This window comes from Acartia tonsa, chromosome 7 (assembly GCF_053477335.1).
Source record: "Acartia tonsa isolate MP-2025a chromosome 7, ASM5347733v1, whole genome shotgun sequence".
NCBI classification, from domain to species: Eukaryota; Metazoa; Arthropoda; class Copepoda; order Calanoida; family Acartiidae; genus Acartia; species Acartia tonsa.
Window position 1 is genome coordinate 25,317,555 of NC_137266.1, and position 10,819 is coordinate 25,328,373.

General features: G+C 31.1%; 2 protein-coding genes across 2 annotated transcripts; both read left to right on the plus strand.

Moving 5' to 3' along the window:
* Positions 1-320: 320 nt before the first annotated feature.
* LOC145325139 (uncharacterized) lies at positions 321-5,398 on the plus strand. The gene is made up of 7 exons (XM_080167995.1): positions 321-505; positions 1,115-1,136; positions 1,824-1,859; positions 2,662-2,743; positions 3,352-3,404; positions 3,602-3,675; positions 5,016-5,398. The coding sequence occupies exons 1-7, from the start codon at positions 390-392 to the stop codon at positions 5,077-5,079; spliced, it is 447 nt and encodes a 148-aa protein (XP_080024121.1). The 5' UTR covers positions 321-389; the 3' UTR covers positions 5,080-5,398.
* Positions 5,399-6,190: 792 nt separating this feature from the next.
* Positions 6,191-10,227, plus strand: LOC145325140 (carbohydrate sulfotransferase 11-like). The gene is made up of 6 exons (XM_080167996.1): positions 6,191-6,273; positions 7,031-7,111; positions 7,487-7,569; positions 7,993-8,114; positions 8,354-8,421; positions 10,007-10,227. The coding sequence occupies exons 1-6, from the start codon at positions 6,215-6,217 to the stop codon at positions 10,179-10,181; spliced, it is 588 nt and encodes a 195-aa protein (XP_080024122.1). The 5' UTR covers positions 6,191-6,214; the 3' UTR covers positions 10,182-10,227.
* The last annotated feature ends 592 nt before the right edge of the window (positions 10,228-10,819 follow it).

The window sequence follows — 10,819 nt, forward strand, 5'->3', positions numbered from 1 at the left end:
CCTACTCATTGAAATTTGTCTAATAAAGAGACACCTGATTAAACACATGTTTAATAATATCTGTAATTAAATTTGTTTGCAATTGGTTTGCAGTGTTACAAGTCATAAATGCATAAATTAATTATATAAGGATATTAAAAAAGTAGCGTAGCAACTCTATAACTGTTACCATAATTTCCGTACGTCTATTTTAAACATGCTGAATATTAATTTTTTAAACAACAATTTTTTATGTGATTTAATTAAAATATCCGATTCATCTGATTTTTAAATGATGTAACAAAAAAAGATTGAGGCTTTTATACTAAATGTTAAAAAAAATTCTGATTTTCATAACATGACATTTTACGGTTATTTAATTTTTCAAATGCTATGCAGAGACTGAAAAAATGAGACAATTATCCACAAGATTTTTTGTAAAAATAGTTTGTTTTAGTAGTCTTGTTAATTTGATATTATATGATTTAATGCCCAATCAGGAATGTGTTTCCTTTCAACCTATCAGGTATAGTCTATTTCTTAATTTAGACATGTTAGAAATGTCCTATTGATTTCAAACTGCATATTTATTTCTATAAAATTTAGGTACAATTTAGGAAGCAAAGCAACTCTGTAATCGTTAACAGAAATTCCGTGCGTCCATTTAAACCATGTTGATTTTTAACCTATTTGACAACAACTTTATATGTGATATAATTATACTATTTGTCTCATATTTGGAATACTGATTCCTATTACAACATGGTACAATGTTGCTAGCGGAGCATCTTTATTATAAAGTCCTAATTAAGCAGTTTTGAAAAATCCTAAACCTCTAAGTAGTAAACAACATATTATTCTGGATAATTACATTAGAGCAAAGAAATAGAGGGGTTGGGGGTTATATTACTGCATGTCCCCTTTCCGAGGACCCTATCATCTTTCTTTCAATTGGGTCTTTGAAAATCAACCAATAGCACTGAGAATATTAACACAGCCAAATCGCTACAATAAAAAAGAAGAAAGCAATTTGCTAGCAGACGAAAAAGGTCCCAACAGGAGGTTCCTGGTAGTTATCTGGTTAGGCATTTATACTATAGATTTATTATAATTACTATTCTTACTTATTTTTCAGTGAGTTGCCAAGCTATTTTGACAGGAAAGTATTTTTTAAATATTTTTTTTCTATGTTTGAATTCTTATCTATCACTCAAATTTTATAAGCGAAGCTTTTCTACATTTAGAGTCCGCACATAAGTCAGTCCGTAACGGCTAGCTCTTTTCGTTAATTTATACAGTTTTTAATTGCCCTATCGATTTCAAACTTTGCATGCTGTTTCAAGTAACAGTGAGTTAGGTAAGGTTTTGGAAGCATAGCAACCATATAATCGTTACCAGAATGTCCGTACGTCCATTTTAAACATGTTGATTTTCACCATCTTGACAACAATTTTCATGTGATATTGTAATCCTAAATATCTTATTTTTGGATTACTGATTTCCATAACAACAGGGCAAGGACGTCCAAGGGGGGGGGGGGGGGTAAAGTGGTGATTACCCCCGCCCAAACTAACTTTTTTTCATTTTACCCCCCCCCCCCCATTTAAAATTTAACTTCATCAAACTATTTGGGGGGGGGGGGTAATAATGAAATAGCTTGGACGCCCCTGCAACTGTGTAGAATGTTATTTATTCTTTTTATTCAGTTTTGATGTTCTGACACTCAACAAGTGATTAATGTTCGTTTGTCCTGCCATTACAGAGCTTCGCGTTTATGGATGTTGTTATCCTTAGCTATAAATTTTCAAATAAATATTTTTCAAAAAATAAAGAATGACTTGTTTAGATGTTATATCACTTATAAGAACAGATGGAGAAAGGTAAGAACTTTTCTCGTATTCATTTGAATCCGGTGGATAGGAGCCGGTTCTCATGAATACGAAAAAACTATGTCTAGCATCGTATTATATCCAGTTTTCTACGAATATAGAAATGTACAATCATAAGATTAAAACTAGTTTTTTTAGCCCCGTGGTGCCGAATTGTACATTCTATAACCGCGGAAAGCCGTTTATAATACGATACGAGAAATAACTATTAAATATTTCATCCTTTTGGTGCTTTCCCACCAAGTGCCAGTTGAACAATTAATGCTCTCCCCTTATTTTTAAAATAAATTGGAATTAAGGGGGGAGGGGGTATGACTAATCTCTGCAGGGTACTCATACCTCAAACAAATTTAACAAACTCATTTTAATATTTATTTATAATTTGGGGCATTGTTTTGCTAATGTTTCGCTTATGATACATATTGTACCTTGTTGTTCTAAGAAACTTTATTCAAATATAAAATAGGACAGTTATATCATACAATATTTTATTGTCAGAAAACTATAAAAGCAATATGTTTTGAATGGACGAAACTGACTTTCTGGTAACGACCATAGAGTGGCAACGTTTTCTTTTTCATACCAACTTTTATAGGATTCAGCATGAAAAGTTAGAAAACGATAAGACAATTTTTAAAAAGCTTTAATACCCATAGAAAAGCTTAGCTATGAATATAAGATCATAATCTTATCTCAAAGACAGTGAAACATTTTTCAAATCTACTGATTGTTGCGATTGGGATTTTGCTTTACTAAAATCAGCTCAAGTATTTATTAAGCTAAATGTATAAAGGTCCAAGACACTTGCATTGAATATGAACAAGAGCTTACAAGACAAACTGTTCTCATGTCTCATATGGTTTCTGGACCCATAGGTAAACTTTTTCTATATTATTAAATTCTTTAAAACCCAAGGATATAAAAGGTCAAGACATTTGGCCAATAAATTGATGAACATCCCCCATGATTGTAGTCGCTGAAACGTTTGGATACTTAATGAGCCACCCAATTAAAATTCAACAGAAGTCCCCAAAGTTGTTATTCGACGAATGCGAAAACTTTATTATTAAACTTTGGGGACTAGTGTAAAAACATTCCAATGTCTCCTCCCTCCTTGATAAAAACCGCAAAGTAACAAACCAATTTAAAGAAAAAATACCATTAAATTATAAATCGACCCAGCGACTTCGCCTCTATCCTTTGGGGGCTTCGCCCCATGAGTTAATTTTTAAAAATATATATAAACTAGCGGTGCCCCCAATATTTTCAATTAAAAAAAAATTTTGAGGGATTTTTTTTGTTGTCCCATCCCCCCCAAAAATAGCCTAAAACCACCACAGGACTAGCACTGGCAGGTATATTCCCTGAAAAGTAGAATCCGATCGGTTCAGTGGTTACAGAGATCTTAAGGGACAAACGGACGGACAGACAAATATCAGGCTACTTTGTATTATAGATTAATGTTAAAATAATTTTATATTAGGTCTAAATGCAGATGTCCTAGTGGACAGAGACAAAAAATTTTATTGGTGTAAGGTAAAAATTTTCACTAGTTATTGTTTTAATCCAGGGATCAGGGACGTTCAAGCTTTTGTTTTGAGGGGGGTAAAATAAGGGATTTCAATGTATGTTGTAATTAAGCAGTTTTCTTATAAAGTTTTGACACTCTACAAGGTGAGTTAATGTTAGTTTGTCTTACCCGTAGGTTAGAGCTTGTTTACAATTTATTTTAGGTGCCTAAAGCAGCTAGTTCAAGTTGGACAAATCTGTTCTTGTCTGATAAAAGTATTATGGAACAAATTAAAAGGTAATATGATCAATTTATTTTAATATACTTATTCAATATATTCATCCTTATAATAAAATTACAAGATGTCTGTTTGTTTGTTTGTACTGAAAGATCTCGCTAACCGCTGAACTGATTGGGTTCTCCTTAACAGGGTAGGTTCTCAAGGTCCTTGGAAGGTTTTATAATTATTTTTGGGGAGGGTACCACCACCCTCCCCAGAAAAATCGACAAAAATAAATAAAATAAAAAAACTCTGTATTGCGGATATTTTTGCAATTAGCTAAAACCAGGGGCGTTCAAGCTTTTTTATATGGGGGGGAGGGTAAAATTTTGAGCCGCAAATTTTTTTTACCCCCCCCAAAAAAAAAAAAATTTTACCCGGGGGTAAAATTTGCTTAAGGGGGGGTAATTACCCCCCTTGAAATCTGTTGGTACGGGTAAATTTTGTTTCTCCCCCCCCCCCCAAATTTACCCCTTAAATTTATTTTGTTAGGGATTTTTTATTTTGGGGGAGGGGTATTTACCCCCTATAATTGTTTGGGGGGGTAAATACCCCCTCCTAAATGGTTGAGGGTGCCTACAGCACCCCCAAGGTAGGGGTAAATTTTAAATGGGGGGGGGGGGTAATCACCCCTTTACCCCCCCCCCCTTGGACGTCCTTGGCTAAAACCATAAATAACACAATCTAGCGGCAAAAAAAATATTTTTGGTAAATAGCTGATTTTAAAATAGATTGAAACAATCATATGTTTCCCCAGAGGTCTCTAGGGGCGTAGCCGCTAGTTATTAACAAAGGGAGAGCGATAAGCTTGGTCACATTGAATGGAATGGTTTATTTACCTAAATGCTTAATATCTATGAAAGCATGAATTTTTCAGGGAGGAAGGGAGGGGACAATGGATCAAATATTTAATATTTTAGGGTCTCAAACCTTAGGTACCAGCTTAAAGTGTTTGTGAAGTATTTAGACTGAATTTAAGTACTAGTGCATATTGCCGCGGAATTTGTTATGAATCTAGATGACAAAAATAAAAAAAAAAAACATTAACACAATTTATAGCAGACAAACAATTTATGTAGTATAAAATTATTTTGTAGTATAATAGAGTAGATTGTTTTTTTTCTTAGAACTCTTTCTCATTTTCAGTTTTCTAATTTAGATAACCATTGACACTTTATAATTTTCTTGAAATTTTCTGGATAAATCTGGTTTTCATTGCCTTTTAGGGAAAACTCTTAAATTGAATTAATTGACTCATTGTCCTCTCCCTTCCTCCCTGTGAATTTTTACTAAACCAACCTGTTTTGTCTATAAAAACACATGTAATTATGATTGTACTATATATTGTTTTATCTAGATTAGAAAACTTGTCAATTGGTTTGCAGCACCAGAAAATAAAGAGAGTACAATTAGTTTTATAAATATTTCTTTTTTTCTTCCTTTAATATTTTTTTCAGTATGGCTTCGAAACCCATTAGAAATATCTGCTGTAATAGAACCGGTTCTCAGACATTTTAAAAAATCATGTAAAGCATCAATTACAGACAATTTTACAAAAATATTAAATTAAAAATCATAAAATTAATACCTACCAGTTTAATCCAAGCCTAAAAAACCTGGATTTAATCTTATAATTTTTCATTTCTATATCCATAGAAAGCTGTCTATGATACAATGCGATAAATAACTAGTGAAGACAAGGATAGTGGAATAGAATTAATAAAATAAATGGATAATTTTGTACTTTTATTATGATTGTACCATGCATTTTAAACTTTAATTTCACATAAACAAAATGTAATCCCATTATATACAAAGTAAGGTTTGAAGATTAAGATTTCAAAAAGTACTAAACTTGTTTGTTGTTGGAAAGCTTCTCTTGCGTTCTAGGATGGGTTTAGGCTGTTATATTTTTAGATTAAGGCCTTGGGGTGATTTTTATGATCCTTCTTACACCTTTAAATACTGAGACCCTAGATGCTAGGGACGCGGCTCGCTAGTTAACTATCAAACTAACTGTACAAAATAACAGATCTGTTATGCCACCTATTAGAAACCTAGAAGAATTTAGAAAAATTCAGGAAAGCAGTGGCTATTAAACAATATTTATTACTAGCCTTGTAAAGCTATGATTTATTTAAGATGTGCTGATAAATAACACCCTTCCCCTTTTTAAAAAGCTAATCACTTAGATTAGACTTAAATTAATAGAAAAAATTGTCTATGTTATATATTACAGGTTTTAAGAGTAAATGCAATTTTAAGTCAATCATTAATATAGACAATGCAAGATGATAGGTATAAACTTCCTCATATTATCAAAGTGAAAAGCATCACTATGATATCATTTGGATAAGTTCAATTAGTAATAAGTAAGACTTATGAAAGGATATACTAAATACTTGCATGGGAGAGTACAGTTTTACATAAGGTAAAAAACAAGCTCTCCTTCCTAAAAGTTAATTAAACTTCAAGAAGCTAAAATTTTCAACATTAATGATATTATATTAAAAATTGAAACTTGCTTTCATTGTTCAGAAGAATCATTTTTCATTTATGACAGTGAGACATCCTTTTGAAAGATTGCTGTCTGCCTACAGAGATAGATTCTTCAGGTGCAGTATATTACCGAAAATTAAATATTTTGTTGGAGTAGGGTTGGAGTAAAACTTATTTTTTGGTGTAGCTGAGAGGGAAGAGATGAAAAAAGGGAAGGGGATGAGGGGAAATTTTCACTTAGAATTGTTTGTCAGAATCACATTTCCTTTTCCCTGGCCCCATATTATTCTTTTGAAGACTATGAGGAGGACAGCTACATTATAATAAGGATTAAGGGTATGTCAGTAAGGCTTTTAAATTCTCTCTGAACTAATTTATCTGTGCAAAGTCTAGTCCCTTGTAGCAGATATATTGCTGTTATATGATGAAAGGCTTAATTGAACATTAAGTTTTACTGAATTAATCTTTAGAATTTCTATGTTAGTAGTGTATTCAGGGAGGGAGAGGGAATATTGGGCTGTTTATTACACTAGTCCCCAATGTTTTATTATAGCGTTTTCTTATTAGTTGGCTCAACAACTTTGGGGATTGTTAATAAAGTTTTATTGGTTGGTTAATTGAGTGGAGTGTCCAAACCTTTCAACCACTAACTGTTATCTACAGATGGAGTAATTTTGAGTTTCATCATTGGGGATTTATTGGCTATTGTCTTATCCCATTAGATCCCTGAGTGTATTCCATTGTGTACCTACTTACATTTCTATTGAATCATTAAAATCAATATTAAAATCATTGTATTATATGCACATTCTTTCTAATTTAATGTAAGTGTGAACAAATTTTTTTAGCTAGATTAAAACCTATAATTTTAAGGGATAATAATTCCTTGAGAGAAAAATACAAAGCCAAGAAGTTTTATAATAAATATGGCAAGAAAATCATAGCTAAATACAGGTCAATTAATTATTTATTTTCATTAACAGTTGTTAACAGATATGCAAATAAAAAGATTACAGTTTAGAATCCTTATTAATTAAGCCTAAATACTATACTACGATTATTTTAACTTGGGTAACAGTTTTTATAAAACCATTAAATTGCTATAAAGGTTTAATATTGATTTTGATTTTGGACTGGATAAGAATATTTTTTAGATGTAACTTTATCAGTACTTATTTAATAAATGCCTAATTCTTTTGTTTTAAATAGTTTATTTCTAATTCTAAGACGGTTTTATGCTCTTTTCAGGGAAAGAATGTGTGTTAAGTGATTGACCAATTATAGGGATGAAAATGAATTTTAAAAATTATGTATATAATTATTTTTCAGGGATCCAACAAAGCCTCAGCAAGACCCTAAATATAAATCAGCACCAACATTTGTTGAATTTGTTGATTATTTACTAGACACAGGTCATATTTTTTTTCCTAATAATGTTTGTCAAGGCCAATGGCTGTGATTCAGCCAATTAATTCCATTTGAAACTGCCAAACATTAAATATTTTTAAAGTACGCTTGTCCCTAGTTCACACGATTTTGAAATGAAAATATTTTTTCATATTATTGCATGAATATGGTGATTTATATTCATTTATCCCGGGATTGAAACGTAGTTTATTTTTTTTTGTCTATGACTTATGCATTATTATTTTTATATCCGGAGGTGGTTTTAGCTATTCCATATCCCCCCTCCCATCCATTCGAAAGTAACTAAAAGCCTAGTTTTTTTAGTACAATTTTCAAATAAATAAGTAAGATGTAGCAGATTGTAATGAGTATCATATACAGTCCAAATGTGTCATTATTATACTTGATTAAATATTGTATTTTAATAGAACCTTTGTTGTATGATGAACATTGGCTGCCCTACTATTTACATTGCCTTCCCTGTCACCTCAACTACACTATGGTGGCTAAGACAGAAACACTCACATTTGATAATGAACAAATTATATTGGTAAAATTATAAAAATATATAACACATAAAATATTTTGAGAGTAGTATTAATAGTTTCGCTACATTATAACTTGGTCTATGACGTCCATCTTCGTGTTGAGTTTCTTATGAAAAATAACTGTTTCCTAAAAAGTTGGTTAAAATTTTAAAAGGTATATGATGATATGTCATATAGGACAGGTGATTTACTGGCAAAATTACCATTCCTACATGTCCTAAAACTTCTTTTTAATTTATAGGAATTGAACCAGAGAGGATTAAATATCCATAACAACAGAACTAAACTTCTTGCAAAGTTACATACAAGGTCAGTTTCTAAAAAAATTTACAATATTCTGTTATACATATGAAGGTCTTTTTTTTCTGAAGCAATAGTCTTGCTAGCCGCTGAACCGATATGGTTCCTCTTTACAGAGAGGCTTCTTATATACCAAGTGAAGGTTTTAACCTATTTTTGGAAAGGATAATTTCAACATCCCAAGAGAAATTTCTGCTCACACAAATAAGGAGGGGAGGGGGCTGCAATTTACACATCCAGCAAATTTACAATGGATTTATTTTCGCCAGTGCAAAAGATGTATTTTTGGCAAACTGAGTTTTGAATGTGTAAATGACAATAAAATCGATTCTTCTGGCAAACTTACATCTAACATATTAATTATAATGTCAATAATACATCCATGAATGGCAAAAGTACATCTGTTAATTTTAACACTTGGCAAATATACATTCAACACTGGCAATTTTAAATCCATTGAAATTTAATGTAAGATAATAAAAACAACACACTTGTGTATTATTTGAGTTGAAATATACAGGGTGTCTGTCGGAAACTGTTTTTTAAACGCTTCACCACAGTTCGTTCGAAGGTGCTTTGACTTTTGTATCAGAACCTAAATTGGGACATAGTGCATCTCATTACCCTAGGTTAGGCATCTTTATTTCACTTTTCAATAAAAACTAAAATGCAGCCGTTTTTGAGAAAATAGATTTGAAAATTTCAAGTTCAATTTTCATCCTCAAGGAGTTACCGCATAACCATGACAAGAAAAGCTTAGATTATTTATTTAAAATTTTGAACAAGTTTGCTTTTATAAAGTCTTTCTTAAAACCATTCTATATATGATTTATTAAAGGATGAATTTTCGTGACCTTAGCAAAGCAACTGATATAAATGGCCTTAAATCAACTCATTTCAGAAGTGGTTTCATGAAGAACTTTATAAAAGCAAACTTGTTAAAAATTTTAAATAGATAATCTCTGCTTTTCTTGTCATGATTGTGTGGTAACTCTTAGGGGATGAAAATTAAACTTGAAATTTTCAAATCTAATTTTCTCAAAAACGGCTGCATTTTAGATTTTATGGAAAAGTGAATTTAAGTTACCTAACCTAGGGTAATGAAATGCACTATGTCCCAATTTAGGTTTTGACACAAAAATACATCTACTGTAAATCAGCTGGATATGTAAGTGCCATAGCCCCAAATACGGTTTTACTTTTAAAAATTAGATTGAAATTATAGGGTAGACTCAATATTTCCCTAGAGGCTTTAGGGGCGTAGCCGCTAGTTTATTCTATAAAGTAGTAAGGGTTTATGTTTAAAGCAACAGGTATATTAAACTGTTTGTTTCATTTTTGGAAAAGCTTTTAAAGGACACTGCAGGCAATTTCAGAAGGGTTTGCAGCCACTAAACTATATCATCCTTCCTTTCCTTTCAAAATTGACACACTCTGACAAAACTCAATGCACGCCACTAGATTAAATAAATATTAGAAGGTGTCATGGCATTTGTGCTTGTTTTTATTTGTAAGGACATTCTGTGATATTTGGAAGTATCCCTTATATCTTAATTTACAAGATCTTCATTATAATCATCTCTATCTTTTTCAGCACTGTAAATTTACCTTCCACACTGTATTTTGAAGAGCTTGGCAAGGAACGAGTTAAGGCTTTGTATGATAAATATGAAATTGATTTCAAGATGTTTGATTATTCTATAGAACCTTATTTGTCATATGCTGCAAATACTCTTGGTGTTGGCAATAAAATAAAATCATTTAATTAAACTGTTTTTAACCTATTTTTGAATGGGGGGTCAAAAATATACTAGGACACCTATAGAATCAGACTGCAGAGCCCAAATTTGAATTAAGTCCCCAATAAACTTTTTTGGGGGGATTTAAAAATTGATTTTTAGTGTTGCTGTATTCATAATGACCAAAGCAAAAGCTCTTTTTTTACTTCGGGTAATATTGTGGCTTACAGAACATTTTTATATAATTCACTTTATATTGATACAATAAAAAAACATTACTCTGTTCATTGGAAATAATTTTTTTTTCCAAAACAATTAATTTCATTGAAAAATATAACATTTACAATTAAACAAATAATTCTGAAATCTAACCAATAAGAAGTCTTGTTTTATTTCAATTCCTAACAATTCAAAAAAAGAGTGTTTTCACAAAGTGACTTATTTCCAATGTAGTTAAATAATTTTTATTTAATTAAAATGAAAAGAATGAAAACCATACACATAAAAGATACATTCTTTTTAAAATTATTTTAAAAAATAAGTTTGAATAATCTTATTTTATAACGCATTTGTATATGTGACAAAAAAAAATTTGTTGTATTGCATAAACATTTGTTGTCATTTAACCCTTTACAGCCATTTTTTATCTTTTTAAAATAAGTGAGAGA